This window comes from Mauremys reevesii, linkage group 1 (genome assembly GCF_016161935.1).
Source record: "Mauremys reevesii isolate NIE-2019 linkage group 1, ASM1616193v1, whole genome shotgun sequence".
In the NCBI taxonomy this organism is placed as follows: domain Eukaryota; kingdom Metazoa; phylum Chordata; order Testudines; family Geoemydidae; genus Mauremys; species Mauremys reevesii.
The window spans coordinates 84,831,031-84,849,316 of NC_052623.1; the positions used below are offsets into that span (position 1 = coordinate 84,831,031).

At 40.5% G+C, this 18,286-nt stretch overlaps 1 protein-coding gene across 11 annotated transcripts in view; it reads right to left on the bottom strand.

Moving 5' to 3' along the window:
- The window catches only part of MYCBP2 (MYC binding protein 2), a 432,876-nt gene that overhangs the window by 185,647 nt on the left and 228,943 nt on the right, over positions 1-18,286 (bottom strand). For all 11 annotated transcript variants that reach the window (XM_039512057.1, XM_039512192.1, XM_039512052.1 and 8 more), the window contains 3 exons: positions 13,631-13,773; positions 12,305-12,405; positions 6,249-6,467 (listed from right to left, as the gene is read on the bottom strand). In XM_039512057.1, coding sequence (XP_039367991.1) covers positions 6,249-6,467; positions 12,305-12,405; positions 13,631-13,773 — 463 coding nt within the window. The remainder of the gene's footprint in view (positions 1-6,248; positions 6,468-12,304; positions 12,406-13,630; positions 13,774-18,286) is intronic.

Sequence of the window (18,286 nt, forward strand, 5' to 3'; positions counted from 1 at the left end):
TACTATCGGGATAAGTAGTTTTCCTTTCTTTGAATGCTTGTGTGTGTGTTCCACTTATGGTGACTCACAAGCAGGTAACAATTAATGGAGAAGAGCAGAAGGATTCTAATTAAATAATGACTTAGGCATGGCTCTGTCAAATCAAGCATCAGACGTAAAATTCTCTATGATGGAAAAGTGCCTGGAATAGCTGCTCTATGTACAACAGCTATGGAAATATCCCTAAAGATGCAGATGCTCTAGTCAAGTGCACTCTAATTTACCCTGGAGGCTCTAATTTAGCTAATTTAGAACATATTAATATAGTCTGACACCACCTACATGTGGTTCAGATTGCTTGCACTTTAGATCTTTCAGCAAAGGCAATGAACAACCTAGGGGATACTCTAGATGACTTTGTTCTGTGTAAATAAAATACTAGGACCTGGACAACAACATCTAAGGGGTGCAGGCTGGCTTCCCCTTTTGATGACTATGGGTTTTTGGGGGTGGGAGCACACAGGCAAATGAATGTATTGGGTCAAATGAAAATGAGAGTTTCAGAGAAACTTAGACCACACCTTAATTATCTCTGAAAAAGATCAGATAAGGAGGACCAGCTATAAGGTCTTGAAGTTGATCCACTCATGACAAGGTAATTGTCACAAGGAAAGCCATCTTCAGGGAAAGATGAGCTAACAAATGTGTGGTCATAGGTTCCAACGCAGAACCTACTGAACAATTAAGGATGATATTAATATCCTAGGACAGGGGTGGTCCTCGGATTGTAGGAAATAGCTGAAGGAGTCCTCAAAAGAAATATGATCACGAGATGATGAGAAAAAAAACATGACAATCAGCTGATGATGAGCAAAAATGGATGCCAAAGAAACACAGAGAATATATAGATAATCCAGATATTTTCAAAAAGATAGTCAATATTCAAGGATATGAGGGATCTCTGTCTTTGATGGGGAGAGGCTAGGCTAGGCTAACCACATAGAAAAGCACTTTCATTTTAAATAAGCCTACTAGGATCTTTTCTATTCTGAATCAAGATATTCTGCACATCCATACAGCAAGTTTTCTCCATATCTTTTAACTAGAGAGCTTCCAGGCCATGAGATAAAGAGAGGAAAGAGCTGGATGAAGTTGGTCTGACTGACCAAGTCTGGCAAGAGAGGAAATGATATTTGGATAAAGTCTGAAGATCTGGAAATGAATACTGCCTTGGCCAGGTCGGAGTTAGGAGAATGACTAATGCAGAATCCTGGTTGATTTTCCTCAAATCACAAGGGGTTGATGGGATTACAGGATAGGCATAATAGAGACTGTCATTCCATGGAATCAGAAAAGCATCTGCCTTCCAACCGGGGCTCTAACATCTTCCGGAGCAGAAACTTGCATTTCTTATTTCCTCTGATTGTAAACAAATCTGCATGGGGAACGCCCCAATGCCTGAACATTGACTTGATGACAGAGTCTTTGATCAACCACTTGAGGTCCTGTATGAAGTGGTTCTTTGTGCAAGTGTCTGCTCAGATGATCTAGCAATATGTCATGAAGACCTGTCAGATTAATTACTGATTATCCAGTGGGGAAATACACCAGTTCCACAGCACAACAGTTTCTCTGCATAAGGGAGTAGATCTGGCACCTCCTTGTTTCTTGATATAGAACATTTAAGTGGTATTGACCATCACTATTTGGATGTTTTGGGCCTTGATGTGAGTCAGACAAGCCAGACATACAGCTCTGAGCTCTAGGATGTTGCTATGCAGACAAACCACCTCTCTGGATTACCAAACTTGTACTGTGAGGGCATCCAAATGCTCTCCCCATTTGAACATCAAGGCATGGGGCACTATACACTTTACAGGAAATGGCAGGGAGAAAGGAACACCGTGACATATTTGCTGAGTGTCCTTCTGCCAGTCTGGATCTGAATGTCTAAGCTGTGCAAACTGGAATGATAAAAAGATTTCAGCTATCCTCGGGCAATAACTTAGATGAAGCTGGGACAGGGAATCACAAACGTCCATGAGGCTATATGGCCTCGCAAATGCAGATGTGTCCTCATGGTCATCTCAGAAGTCTGCCGGGGCTGGATGATCAGTAGATACTTGCTGAATCTGGTTTGAGGCAGATACACCTCCACCATAAAGGAGTCTATGAGGGCTACAATAGATTCTATTTTCTTTGTAGAAATTAGATGTTATTTGTTTTGCTTATTTTTAGTCCCAACCTCAACAACAGGTACAATATATATTGATTGTGACCTGCTGAGGAGATTTTCCATGAGCTAGCCAATTCAGAGGTGGGCTGCTGCTATCACTATACACTTTGAAAAAATTCTTGGAGATGTTGATAATCCAAAGTGAAGCACTTTGTATTGCTAATGTGAGTTACAAAGTACAAAACACAGATTTCCTGTGTGCTTGCTGAACGGGCATATATATCATGTAGATCAAAAGCAGGATTTCGAGGTATGAAAGCAAGACACATTACTATACTCATATCTCAACAATCTTGTTTGATGATGAGGTAATTCACCAATGGCCTGAAATATCTGTACAAAATGTACAGGCAGACTGTTATTGCTGTTGATGGCCTGTAGGTGGCTGCCGCAGGGATGGAGGTCTGACTCGTGATACTTCAGGTAGATGACTGTCTTCTAGTGTGCTGAACAGACCACAGTGCCCAATAAGGCCAGGAGGAGGATATATAGGGATAAAGAGTGGGAGGAGGATATAGCAGGCAGGGGGTCTGAAATATATGGATCATAAAAAAGGGACCCTTGGAGGGTGGAACCACCTCCACTTATGTCCACAGCAGAAAAGATAAAGGAGTGATCTCCCTCAAATTGAGCAGCGGACCTGATTGGGGTCTGAGAATTATGTTGTGCTGGGAGATTTTTAGATGATGCTGGAGATAAACCCAGTATGGACAAAGAAAGCAAAAGGACAGACAGAGGCAAATCTCTGATATAAAAAACATCAGTACCAAATTCAATGGGGCCGATATAGTCGGTACCAAAACTACTGGTGCTGAAGTGCAAGTGCTGCCTACTAGTATGAGGAGGCCTTATTAGCAGAAACAGAGAGATCTGTCCCTTTTTTTCTGGTCCTCTCAAAAAACTTTTAGTGAGAGACCCACTCTTTTGCTCCTTACAGAAGTTGAGCAGGGGTTTCTTTCTCTCAACATGTGAGGAAGGAGCAGCCACAGAAGCCACAAGAAAATGCTTCAGAGGGACAGAGATAGTCCTGGAAGACAAGGACATAACAGAAGCACTCTAACTGAAGATTACTCCAAATCAGATGGATCCTGCCTCTGGACCAGAGGCAGGTCTCATGGATTTATCCAGGAGATAAGTTTTTAATCTTGCCTCCTTGGATTCAGCAGTTTATTACTAGTACATTACAAAGTACATTTGTCTTTAATGCGTTCCTCCCCAGGGCAAAATAAGCACGTAGAATGTCTATGGTTGGGGTAGAGCTGCCTCATACAATGAACAATATTTAAAGCCAAGAGATTTTGACCATTTCTAAGGCTGACTCCTGGTACTGGCTGAATGAAACAAAGAAAACTTGCCTGAACTAAAGCCTACAATAAGACACAATATGATTCCTATCAACCGTCTTAAACTATATTAGAACTATCCTATCCTGAGAGAAGGTATTTACAATAAATTGGAAAAAGTGGGAGCAAAAGTACAAGAGGCCAGAAACTAAGTCAGTGCTGTGTCTCAGGTGCAGGCAGTGTAAAGGAAGGAAGTTGTGCCACCCCCTTTATGTTCTTCTGCGGAGAGAGGGTGCTAAAAGGCATAAAAGGCACAGGCATGGCCCAACGGACATCACTGGCTAAAACATTCCAATCTCTGGCACATGCACACCAGAAATGAAATACACGTAGATAAGTACTCAAAGAAAAACAGGTTATTTTTATCTAAAATCAAACAATTGAATCAAATGACTGACTTCTGGGGACTGTAGGAAGTTAGTCTGTAATCTCGGTTATCCTTATTAGATTCCAATCATCCTTGAAAAGAAATCCAAAAGAGGAAGGCATGAGAATAATCTTTTGTACACAGATTCATCTTATTTGCCCATATTCCAGACCATTTCCCCCTTCTTTTTGCATTGCTCTAATGGCTCCACCATTCTCTACCAAATCAAGCATAAGCTTCTTGTCATCATTTTAAGTCCCTCTGCCACTTATTCCTGCTTTACCATGCATATTCCGTGCAATAACCACACAATTATGATTAATGGATTTAATGTTTTTTGTCTCAGAGTAATCTCTTTAAAAATCAGGCTAATCTTTACTTTGTGAGATGGCCTTACCTAGACTTTACTTCATGTGAGTGCCTTACCTATGCAATTCCATGCCTAGTTCTTTGGACTTCTTTTCATCTTAACCTTGATGTCTGAATTTCCTGGGTTTCTAATGTTTGTTTTGGGATAATTACAACAGCCACAGAATGTTTTTTCCCCCTTAAATTACTGATCAGTACTGTCAATATTAACACCAGTTTAAATGTTTTTTGTCCAGGATTTATTTTTCAATTATCAATTTCATATATAAACACTAAACAAGAGACCCAAAGAGAATGCCACCAGAGTTGAACATATACAGCATCAATCTTACACAACTTTTAAGGACAGATTCCGTGGTATGCTTTGGCTGTTTTGTGCTCTCCTAAAACAGTACTAAGTAGCTGAAGCACACTGGTGAATCTGACGGTTAGTATGTCAGCAGGCAGCTACAGAACTTCGAGATAAGCGAGAGCTGGGGACCTAGTATTTTACCAAGGAACTCTTTACACATATGTACAATCTTCCTCATCATTGAGTCATTTCAATCAACAGAAATAAGCATGCAAATTAACTGGAGAGGAAAGATGATTGGTTGAGTTGCCTCTAATGTTAGAACAGCCCCATTTAAGATCAACCTAATCTACTGACTTGGAACTGTACTGTTATAACAATTACTAGTAAGTTAGTTTAATTTCAATGTCATTTCCTGAAACGTAACCTATGCATAAGTCATCTATTGGCAACATTTGAAATAGTATGCCAAAATGTTATTGAGATCATAGTGACATAGTGTGCTAAGTTTCTTAAATGAACCCTTTTATATTAATTTTAATGCAAACTAATTACAAGATTTATTTGTATGTTGTCTGGAACTTCAGGGGTTCCATGTATGGAGAAAATATTACAGAGTCAGAAACTCAACTCCTGTAGGAAGCCCAGACAGTTTAAAGCTCAGGTGATTATTTCTATTTTCTGCATCAGCTGCCCTGCTCTCTAAACAGAACATCTTATTTTCAAGAGCAGCAGATATGAATGAATTGCAGCTTGTGTTGTTTCAGTACTTGCAACCTTCTGCTTCATAGTTTTGACTTCATTATGAAACGCATCACCTCTAGAAATGAAAATGATTTATTGAAAACTACAGACAGGACTTAACCTCTGAGAATTCTGCATCCTAAATGGTGGTCAGATTCGAGGCAACTTCATGAATAATTTAAATTGTCGCGTCTACCAGCCAACAAAACAAACTAGTGGTGCTATGGCATCGGGGGTCTCCCCTTGCTCAGAGCTAACATTACTTACACTCAAAGCTCTGATATCAGATTTCATAAGAGTAAATTTTTACCCTCAATAAGAATGTTGGGGATATGCATTTGGACTATCTTTCCCTATGAGAACAAACTTGTGGGGTATTATCCATTAGGTTCATGAATAGGCAGGAGTTTGCCAGAAGCTCACAAGGAAGGTGTTTCTGTCAAAGCAAAGCATTGCACGACTCCCTAGCTTTGTTCCTTTAAACTTTGAAAATGTGACACGTATTAAACTATCCTTTGTCTATTTTGATTCATAACAAGAAATAAAACCTTACATTGTTAAAGAAACCATCTAAACAGACACTCACTGCTGAACAGAAAATAAATCAGACAGCATGTTACAACAGTGAAAACATCAGGAAACTGAGTTGTAAGCAACTGTTAAAAATGTGTATACAAAATGAGAATTTAACTAAAAGACTTAGGTTCTGTATAGCTTTGCATCGGCTGCCTCAGAACAAGTACATGACTCATAGCATGAGATTCATATATATATAATCAAATAACAGTGCAAACACTGTATGCTCACATCATAGAGACAAACTAGGTAACAACTTTAGAGGTCTTTTAAAAATCTATGCATACTTTCAGTTTATGATATGTATTAAAAATCGCACAGAGACATAGAAATGGTCCTTACCTTATAGTGGGTAACACAAGCTGGTTTATAAGGGTGTTCACTTTCTATGACAGCATAGTGATTAGAGGTAGTACCAGCTGAGAGCCCTTGTTCAGGTTGGTTTCCTGTGGTGCTGTCTGTAGACTGATTGGGGTTAAAGGAAGGAGGGGCATACTTCTGATTCAAAACTGCTACAGAGGGAAGTAACTGCTGTACTAGGCCAAAGACTTCAACAGCAACCTGTAGAATATAAATTATATGATATTGGGAGGAAAAAGTCAAAAAGCCTATAGTTCTCTACAGTACTTTTTTGAATAGTCTCAAAATTAACACTATCATAGTTCAGTCATGTCTTTTGATTTACTTTAAAAAAAACCCAAAACGCCCTCCTCCTCCCCTTCGTGCTTCGCCCACCATCCCAGAGGACATGCTTCCATGCTGATGATGGGTTCTTCTTGATAAGGATCCCAAAACATGCAGACAGATGAACATTCATTTTCATCATCTGAGTCAGATGCCACCAACAGAAGGTTGATTTTCTTTTTTGGTGGCTGAGGTCCTGTAGTTTCTGCATCAGTGTTCTTTTACAATTTTTAACAGCATGTTCCACACCTCATTCCTCTCAGATTTTAGAAGGTACTTCAGATTCTTAAACCTTGGGTCAAGTGCTGTAGCTATCTTTAGAAATCGCACATTGGTACCTTCTTTGTGTTTTGTCAAATCTGCAGTGAAAGTGTCCTTAAATCAATCAACATGTACTGGGTCATCATCCAAGACTGCCATAACATGAAATACATGGCAGAATGTGGATAAAACCACTGAGCAGGAGACATACAATTCTCTCCCAAGCAGTTCAGTCACAAATTTAATTAGTGCATTATTTTTTTTAATGAGCATCATCAGCATGGAAGCATGTCCTTTGGAATTGTAGCCAAAGCATGAAGGGGCATATGAATGTTTAGCATATCTGGCACATAAATACCTTGCAACACGGGCTACAAAAGTGTCATGTGAACACCTGTTGTCATTTTCAGATGACACTGTAAATCAGAAGCGGGCATCATTACATTATCTCCCATAAATGTAAACAAATGTGTTTGTCTTCGGGATTGGCTGAACAAGAAGTAAGACTGAGTGGACTTGTAGGCTCTAAAGTTTTACATTGCTTTGTTTTTGAGTGCAGTTATGTAAAAAAAAAATCCACATTTCTAAATTGCACTTTCACTATAAAGAGATTGCACAACAGTACTTGTATGAGGTGAATTGAAAAATACATTTTCTTTTGTTTGCCTTTTTTACAGGGCAAATATTTGTAATAAAAATGATAATATAAAGTGAGCATTGTACACTTTATATTCTGAGTTGTAACTGAAATCAATATGTTTGAAAATGTAGAAAAACATCCAAAAATATTTATAATAAATTTCAATTGGTATTCTATAATTGTTTAACAGTGCGATTAACCGTGAATAATTTTTTGAGTTAATTGTTTACGTTAACTGCGATTGACAGCCCTAGAAAATAAGATACTGAATAAATAGTAAATAAAAGTTTAGTTAGTACATAAATGCGGTATTTTCCCCTTAATCCCTATGCAAACCTCCTACAGACATTAACTATTGTGAATTTAGGGGCATATAAAGTCTTGAATTTGCATCCCCGCCACTGAGCATAATTAAACATGAAATATGTCCCTCTCCTCCAACTGGGTTTAACATCTCTATAAACAATGTAAAATTTACTTCACATGTATGTTTCTAGATTTTAAGCCCACTTCAGAGAAGGGCCATATACATTTGCCATTGACCTTCCGAAGTATAATGCATGTACAGTCACAGCAATATGCAGATGATTAATAATCATCATAAGCCATAAAAGTTACCAAACTGGGGGGGAACCCCCCCCACAAATGGATGAGTAGAGAATCACCCTCGCATATGAATTTGCTAAAGAGGGGCACAGATTTCACCAAGCCAGAAGCAAAGTTATTTTCACATGAAAAAAGCAGGAAAGTAAGTCTTTAAAACAAAGAAATCACATTTCAAGATGCAGAATCACAGCAATGTTAACATTTTAAAGCAAGCAATGAAATCCAATAAGGTTATTGCTTAATCTGTGAATGATGAAATAATATCAAATTGTATCAATAAGCCTAATATTTTTGTTACTTTGGGGTGACCAATGCATTGCAGAAGATGGAAAGTGTCCATCTTATAGAATCTTTTGTTATTTTTTGGTAAAATTAGTTTTGAGGCTACAAGTTACAGCCATGTGGACTGAAGATGTTCTAACAGCAGAAATTAAATAGAGTATTCAAGCAGTCAGGGCCTGATGAAATTTATCATAGGGTACTTAAAGAACTAGCTGAGGCAATCTTGGAACCATTAGCAATTATCTTTGAGAACTCATGGAGGACAGTTGAGGTCCCAGAGGACTGGAGAAAGGCAAACATAGTACCTATTTTTAAAAAGAGGGAACAAAGAGGACCTGGAGAATTACAGACCATTCAGCCTATCTTCAATATCTGGAAAGATTGTTTATTAATTATTAAACAATCAATTTCTAAGCACTTAGAGCGGGGGTTCTCAAACTTCATTGCACTGTGACCTCCTTCGGACAATAAAAATTACTACAAGACCCCAGGAGGGAGGACTGAAGCCTGAGCCAGCCCAAGCCCCCCTGTGGGGGGGAGCCAAAGCTAAAGCCCAAGGGCTTCAGCCCCAGGCAGGGGGCCTGTAACCTGAGTCCCAATGCCGATGGCTAAAGCCCTTGGGTTTTGGTCCTGGGACACAGCAAGTCTAAGCCATCCCTGGTGACCCCATTAAAATGGGGTTGCAACCCACAATTTGAGAATTGCTGACCTAGAGCATAATAGGGCTATAAGAAATAGCGAACAGGGATTTGTCAAGAACAAATCATGCCAAACCAATCATAATTTCTTTCTTTGATAGAGTTACTGGCCTAGTAGACTGGGAGAAGCAATAGATGTGATATATCTTTATTTCAGTAAGGCTTTGACACAGTCCTACATAACATTCTCATAAGCAAACTAGGGTCTAGTAGACTGGGAGAAGCAACAGATCTGGAGAAAGGGGTAAACAGTGAGATTGCAAAGTTTGCAGACGATACTAAACAGCTCATGATAGTTAAGACCAAAGCAGACCGTGAAGAACTTCAAAAAGATCTCACAAAACTAAGCGATTGGGCAACAAAATGGCAAACGAAATTTAATGTGGATAAATGTAAAGTAATTCACATTGGAAAAAATAACCCCAACTATACATACAATATGATGGGGGCTAATTTAGCTACAACTAATCAGGAAAGAGATCTTGGAATCATCGTGGATAGTTCTCTGAAGACGTCCATGCAGTGTGAAGCGGCAGTCAAAAACGAAAACAGGATGTTAGGAATAATTAAAAAAGGGATAGAGAATAAGATGGAGAATACAGGAACTCCTCACTTAACGTTGTAGTTATGTTCCTGAAAAATGCCACTTTAAGTGAAATGATGTTAAGCAAATCCAATTTCCCCATAAGAATTAATATAACTGAGGGGGTTAGGTTCCAGGGAAATGTTTTTCACCAGAGAAAAGACTGACACACTCACTCTCTCTCACACACACACACACGCGCGCTGTGGTGGAGTCAGAGGGTGAGATATTTCCCAGGGAATGCCTTACTGCTAAATGAACTAAAAATTGTGAGAGTCAATCCTTGAGGGCTCAGTCAACACTCTACCAGGCAGCAGGAAAGGAGGAAGGGCAGATAGAGACACATACCCTGTGTGTGAGAGAAAAAATGTGCATTTCCCCTTTAAGTAGCTGACCCCAGGCTTAAGTACACTGCCTTGTTAATTAAATCAGCCTGCTGAGACCTGAGATGGCAGCTACTTCCTAGAAGCTCCCTCCCTCCGTCCTGTGTCCCCCCTGCTCTATGGAAGATAGGGTAAGTGGGGTGCAGGAGCAGGGGGAGACACCCTGACATTAGCCCCTCTTTTTCCCCCTCTCCCCGTGCTGCAAGGAGTCGTTTCTGGGAGCAGCTCCAAGGCAGACGGCAGGAGCAGCACATGGAAGTGGGGGGAGGGACAGCTGCTGCACAGGGAATTTGTGGAATGGGGAGCTGATAGGGGGCTGCTGTTCCATCCTGGTTCCAACCACCTACCAGCTAGCTGCAATGGGCTGCTCTTCCTGCAAGCAGTGGACAAAACAGGTGGCTGCCAAATGAGGTTAGAAGGGAGCATTTCACAACTTTGAACAAGCATGTTCCCTAATTGATCAGCAACTTAACATCGAAACAACCTTAACCGGGATGACTTTAAGTGAGGAGTTCCTGTATCTTATTGCCCTTATATAAATCCATAGTACGCCCACATCTTGAATACTGTGTACAGATGTGGTCTCCTCATCTCAAAAAAGATATACTGGCACTAGAAAAGGTTCAGAGAAGGGCAACTAAAATGATTGGGGGTTTGGAATGGGTCCCATATGAGGATAGATTGAAGAGGCTAGGACTTTTCAGCTTGGAAAAGAGGAGATTAATGGGGAATATGATAGAGGTATATAAAATCATGAGTGGTGTGGAGAAAGTGAATAAGAAAACATTATTTACTTGTTCCCTTAATATAAGAACTAGGGGCCACCAAATGAAATTAATGGGCAGCTGGTTTAAAACAAATAAAAGGAAGTTGTTCTTCACACAGCGCACAGTCAACCTGTGGAATTCCTTGCCTGAGGAGGTTGTGAAGGCTAGGACTATAACAGGGTTTAAAAGAGAACTAGATAAATTCATGGAGGTTAAGTCCATTAATGGCTATTAGCCAGGATGGGAAAGGAATGGTGTCCCTAGCCTCTGTCTGTCAGAGGATGGAGATGGATGGCAGGAGAGAGATCACTTGATCATTACCTGTTAGGTTCACTCCCTCTGGGACACCTGGCATTGGTCACTGTCAATAGACAGGCTACTGGGCTGGATGGACCTTTGGTCTGACCCAGTATGGCCATTTTTATGTTCTTATGAAATGCGGTCTAGATGAAATTACTATAAGGTGCGTGCAGAACTGGGTGAACGACTGTAGTCGGAGAGTAGTTATCAATGGATCACTGTGTAGTAACTATGGCCAGAGCACTAGCACCTGCTGCAGGTTTGAGTTACTGACATGCTATTAGGGCCTGCAGCTGTGATGCAGCAGCATGGAATATTGACCTGGGAAGCGAACAGCTCACTGGAGAGTAGGTCAAGCTGGGAAGGGGCTTGGATGACTTCAAAAGGTGAGGCAGTTGGAAAAAGCTGTTAGGGAAGAAGAAGAATCTAGATGCTGAGTTAGTGGATGAACTGGGGCTGGGATACAAAGTGAGGTTAAAAAAACTGGACATGTTTAGTTTTGAGACTGAGGGGGAACCTGAAAGTAGGACAAGAAGTAATGGGCTTAATCTGCAGCAAGGGAGATTTAGGTTAGATATGAGGAAAACCTTTCTAACTATATGGGTAGTTAAGCTCTGGAATAAGCTTCCAAGGGAGGCTGTGGAATCCCCATCAATGGAGGTTTTTAAGAACACGATGAACAAACACTTGTGAGGGATGGTCTAAGTTTATTTAGTTGGTCCTGCCTCAGTACAGGGGGATGGATTTACTGACTTCTCAAGGTCCCTTCCAGCACTACATTTCTACAAATCTATGAAAAAGTGGCTAAGAAAACATTGCTATAAATTGGTCTTTTAGATCATAAGTAATATTCTGAGACAACAGTAGAAAAGGGTAAGGGTAGAGAAAGTGCCTATAGACAATTCTTGTTACCATGGCTGAAAAATCCTAACACTTTTGTACTCTTCTATTGGTCAGTGTATCTTTTGTGTTTCTGGGAACCGGGCGGGCAGAAGCCTGCCCAATGCTAAAGGATCCCCCCCAGCCTAAGGGGAGGATCTACAGGACCTCAGGGGCAGCTTTTAATGTGTCAAGTGTTCTAAGGTTAATCAGGAATTCAAAAGAATACACAAACACAAAAGTGCCTTTCAGACCACAGCCATCTCTTATACAGCATTTTAAAAATACATCTGTATAGGCTACTGAAGAACATACCTTGGGAATAGCTGCAGCTACTGGTCCTATGTAGGCTATTATAAGGGGAAGCAGCATTGAAAACAGACTGGAAGAGCTGAGCAATTCTGGAATGTCTTCAGCTAAACAAAGATTATTACAATAATTAGATATTCTTTATAATGAACGTACTATAGCTCTGACAAAATTAATTTTTTCTGTTTTGCCTACTGTATAGTAATGGTTCATAAAATAAAAACTTATGTTTACACTGATGCATTTTCAGTTTAAATTATTTTTATCATAAAGTGCACCCTGTTTCAGAGTCAATATAAGAGCCTGCAAAATTCATTTTAAGGTAAAATTCTCATTTAAAACATTCACTGTATAAAAAGCTTCATTTGTTAGAGCAGAAATAAATTATTCTGTCAATTGATTACTAAAGGTATAAAAACTGTTTATGTTCAAAAATAAAATCTGCAACAAATTTCTAAAATATGGTCTAATATTTTAGAGTCAATTAATCCTTATTCTGAAGTAGTAGCCCAAGCACCACTTTAATTATATAAGACCAAATGATAATCTCCTAAAAATGGGGATTTATTGGGAAAATGCTCAAACACATTATCTTCAACAGTTTTTCTGATAAACACAGTAATGAAAAACATGCTGTAATTTATACAGTAGACAGTGGTACCGGATCGGGGGGAGGGAGGGAGAGAATGGAAGGGGGCCAGGGCCCCTCTCACTTTTTGAAAATGGGGGTTGTGGTCCGTCCATTTTTCACTGGGGCAAACCTTGCCCTCCTTCCCCTCCTCTTCCCTGTGAGGTCCCAACCTCCAGCCAGGCCAGTGTGGAGCCCAGCTGGGAAGCCTGGGCAGCTGTCGGGAACCGCAGCAGAACCTCAACTTGCCCTAGGTGGGGGACCAGGGAACATGGACACAGGCCGGGGTTCCCCACAGCTGCCTGCCCGGCTCTTATCATGGCCGGGCTTTGGCTCTGCGGCTCCCCACAGCCAGAGTCAGGTTGAGCAGCGCTGGCAGCTGCGGGAAGTGGGTCCCTCCACCTGTTCTGGGCAGGAGCTCCAGGGGGAGGGCAGGGGGCTGCTTTCAGCCCTCCACTCCCTGGGCGGGAGGTGGATGGGCTCCCCAATCCTGTTCTGGCTTGGCCAGGAAAAGGGTCTTGGAGGGAGGCCCCCCTACTTTTGGGAAGGCTCTGGCACCCTTGACAGTAGATGAATATTCCTGAGGGGCAGGAGGAGGAAGAATTATATGTTAATACTATCTATACTGTAGAGACACTGATCTCACTACCATTAATTCGTGTTGCCAAAGAATAAAACAGTTTCAATTAGAAAAAAAGTCTTACCATCTACAGCAAGAGCCCTGTGTAACAGGTCTTTGGCAGCTCGTACCACAGCATTCACAACAGAAATAGCTCTGCTACAGTTTTTATCTTCTTCATTAGCTTTATTTAAAAGCTGTGACTGTAGATCTCCATCATACTCACTCCTGGATAGCAGATTAAGTTAAAATGAGTTCATAATACACAAATTTTACCTTTTAAAGATATTACATACACTTGACTTTTAAAGAGAATCTTGACAGAGGCTTGTTTTAAATTGCACAAAGAAAATCAATTCATTTATAAAGACACAGCAAAAAAAATGAACAAAATAAATAATACTGCATGTAGTGAGAGACCATGGAAGAAATATTGGGAGTGACAGCTACATAAAAATCTTTCCAAATCAATTTATTTTGATTTGAAGAGAAAACATATCAAGTTGAAATATATTACTCTATTTAGATGATTTCTTCAAATCTTCATATCACAGAAACATCCTAATTGCTATGCTGGATTAGGTCAATTGTCCATCTAGTCCAACAAAAGATTCTATCAGATTCACCACAGGAATTTATAAAACTTCTATAATGGAAATTTTAGTGATATAACTTCCTTAGGAAATGTTTTTCCCTCCTAACTAAAGGAATAATTTTATGATGAACAGCCCTGGATGGGCAAATTTCCCTACAAGATATAATCTTTTTCAAAGAAAAAAATTATGCTAGGACATAGTGCCTCCCTACAAATTAACGGAGCAGTACACAAAACCTTTCCAGTCATGCACATAAGGTGCTAAACAGCTCAGTAGACACTTTGAAAGCAGTCATTTGATATTTTTAAACACACATTTTATTTTAAACCCAAACTGAAACTATATCCAGGCTCTGAACAGGGGGAGGGTCTCGACTGTCAAACTGAAGAGAGGTTTCAGAGTAGCAGCCGTGTTAGTCTGTATCCGCAAAAAGAACAGGAGTACTTGTGGCACCTTAAAGACTAACAAATTTATTGTAGCATGAGCTTTCGTGAGCTAGAGCTCACTTCTTCGGATGCATAGAATGGAACACACAGACAGGAGATATTTATACATACAGAGAACATGAAAAGGTGGAAGTATGCATAACAACAGGAAAAGTCTAATCAATTGAGATGAGCTCTTATCAGCAGGAAGAAGGAAAAAAAAAACGTTTTGAAGTGATAATTAAGATGGCCAATAGAAGGTGTGAGGAGAACTTAACATAGGGAAATAGATTCAATTAGTGTAATGACCCAACCATTCCCAGTCTTTGTTTAGGCCAGAGTTAATTGTATCTAATTTGCATATTAATTCGAGTTCAGCAGTTTCTCTTTGGAGTCTGTTTTTGAAGTTTTTTTGTTGCAAAATTGCCACCTTCAAGTCTGTCACTGAGTGGTTAGAGAGGTTGAAGTGTTCTCCCACTGGTTTTTGAATGTTATGATTCCTGATGTCAGATTTGTGTCCATTTATTCTTTTGCCTAGAGACTGTCCGGTTTGGCCAATGTACATGGCAGAGGGGCATTGCTGGCACATGATGGCATATATCACGTTGGTAGATGTGCAGGTGTACGAGCCCCTGATGGCGTGTCTGATGTGATTAGGTCCTATGATGGTGTCACTTGAATGGAGATGTGGACAGAGCTGGCATCGGGCTTTGTTGCAAGGATAGGTTCCTGGGTTAGTGTTTATGTTGTATGGTGTGCGGTTGCTGGTGAGTATTTGCTTCAGGTTGGGAGGCTGTCTGTAAGCGAGGACTGGCCTGTCTCCCAAGATCTGTGAGAGTGAGGGATCATCTTTAAGGATAGGTTGTAGATCTTTGATGATGCGCTGGAGAGGTTTTAGTTGGGGGCTGTAGGTGATGGCTAGTGGCGTTCTGTTATTTTCTTTTTTAGGCCTGTCCTGTAGTAGGTGACTTCTGGGTACTGACTTGAAGATATATATTGTCCCCAAAAGTGAAATAGTTGTGGGTGAGGACAAAGTCACAAAGTTCAGCAATATATATCTTCAAGTCAGTGGCACTGCTATGGGTACCCGCATGGCCCCTCAGTATGCCAACATCTTTATGGCTGACTTAGAACAACACTTCCTTAGCTCTCGTTCCCTAACGCCCCTACTCTACTTGCGCTACATTGATGACATCATCATCATCTGGACTCATGGAAAAGAAGCCCTCGAGGAATTCCACCGTGATTTTAACAATTTCCATCCCACCATCAACCTCAGCCTAGACCAATCCACACAAGCGGTCCATTTCCTAGACACTACTGTACTAATAAGCGATGGTCACATAAATACTACCCTATACCGGAAACCCACTGACCGCTATACTTACTTACATGCCTCCAGCTTCCATCCCGGACACACCACACGATCCATTGTCTACAGCCAAGCTCTAAGATACAACCGTATTTGCTCCAATCCCTCAGACAGAGATAAACACCTACAAGATCTCTATCAAGCATTCTTAAAACTACAATACCCACCTGCTGAAGTGAAAAAACAGATTGACAGAGCCAGAAGAGTACCCAGAAGTCACCTACTACAGGACAGGCCTAAAAAAGAAAAAAACAGAACGCCACTAGCCATCACCTACAGCCCCCAACTAAAACCTCTCCAGCGCATCATCAAAGATCTACAACCTATCCTTAAAGATGATCCCTCACTCTCACAGATCTTGGGAGACAGGCCAGTCCTCGCTTACAGACAGCCTCCCAACCTGAAGCAAATACTCACCAGCAACCGCACACCATACAACATAAACACTAACCCAGGAACCTATCCTTGCAACAAAGCCCGATGCCAGCTCTGTCCACATCTCCATTCAAGTGACACCATCATAGGACCTAATCACATCAGACACGCCATCAGGGGCTTGTACACCTGCACATCTACCAACGTGATATATGCCATCATGTGCCAGCAATGCCCCTCTGCCATGTACATTGGCCAAACCGGACAGTCTCTAGGCAAAAGAATAAATGGACACAAATCTGACATCAGGAATCATAACATTCAAAAACCAGTGGGAGAACACTTCAACCTCTCTAACCACTCAGTGACAGACTTGAAGGTGGCAATTTTGCAACAAAAAAACTTCAAAAACAGACTCCAAAGAGAAACTGCTGAACTCGAATTAATATGCAAATTAGATACAATTAACTCTGGCCTAAACAATGACTGGGAATGGTTGGGTCATTACACTAATTGAATCTATTTCCCTATGTTAAGTTCTCCTCACACCTTCTATTGGCCATCTTAATTATCACTTCAAAACGTTTTTTTTCCCCTTCTTCCTGCTGATAAGAGCTCATCTCAATTGATTAGACTTTTCCTGTTGTTATGCATACTTCCACCTTTTCATGTTCTCTGTATGTATAAATATCTCCTGTCTGTGTGTTCCATTCTATGCATCCGAAGAAGTGAGCTCTAGCTCACGAAAGCTCATGCTACAATAAATTTGTTAAACTGAAGAGAAGTCATCAGGTAAGGAAAATGTCCCATTCTCTCCTAGATTCTCTATGCTAGCCCAAAAACACTTGAGAATTTCCAAAGTAACAGTCTAGACCATTAAGTGGAACAAGCATCCCACAATGCTCCATATGATGCTCCTTCTGAATACTGCTTCGGACGAGGCCTGGGCATCCACTCAATAGTGTTTGAAAAAGGCATGGAGTGATGCCCAAGTGACTTCTTTACACCAGCAAAAGAAGTTTATGCCAATAATTCTGACAAGGAGTTCTTGAGTGATTCAGGGACTTCCTTCCTGCTACTGATGTAACCCTCACTGGGGAGTTATTTTATCCAATAAGACAGGGTAGATTTGGCTGTTGCTTTTTCCCTTCTTAAATTATTTTTTCAAGAAGGAAAGCCTCCTTGACTCCCTGAACTTCTGAGTTCTCTGGGACACTCTTAATGTTCTGATCAATCACAAACTAACAGTATAATCTTGGTTCCTTACTGTTCCTTGGATTAGGACACAAAGGAGGAATACTTATAATTGGGGTTAAAATAAAGAGAGAGAGACACTTCAGCCAAATTTCTGGCACTGTCCTAAGCACTTCCTCCTCCTGATGAAACACAATGAAAGAAGCTGAATTTTTGGCAACCAAGGACAGGAATTTAAGTGAGAGGGACCACAGAAAATTCTATGTAATGACTCAAATGGTAGTTTGGCAAGAGTGTTCAGGATCAAGTCTAGTTATGGCAGGGGTTCTCAAACTGTGGGTCGTTCCCTCTGAACCACCTGGAATGGCCATTGTCAGAAGACAGGATATTGGGCTAGATGGACCACTGGGTTGAGCCAGTATGGACATTTTTATGTAACATCCCTTACTGCTATTTAAAAATTAGATACATTTACTACCCTCCAATCTCTCAGTGTAGTAGCTGATTTTTAATAGAACTATATCATTTTGTTAGCAGCTTAGTTTCTTCAAAATCTTGGATAAATATCTGTTCCTGTCGACTTGTTGCTATTTTATCTATCAGTTTGTTCCAGTACCACCTCTTCTACCATTTTGATTTTTGACAGTGTCTCATTTTTATTAATTGATAAGAAAACATGTCTAGACTAGGTATCTTCCCAGCATACTCTGTGGTGAATGATAACAGAAAGAAATTATTTAGCTTTGATACATTGTTCTTATCCTCAGCTTCTCCCTTTA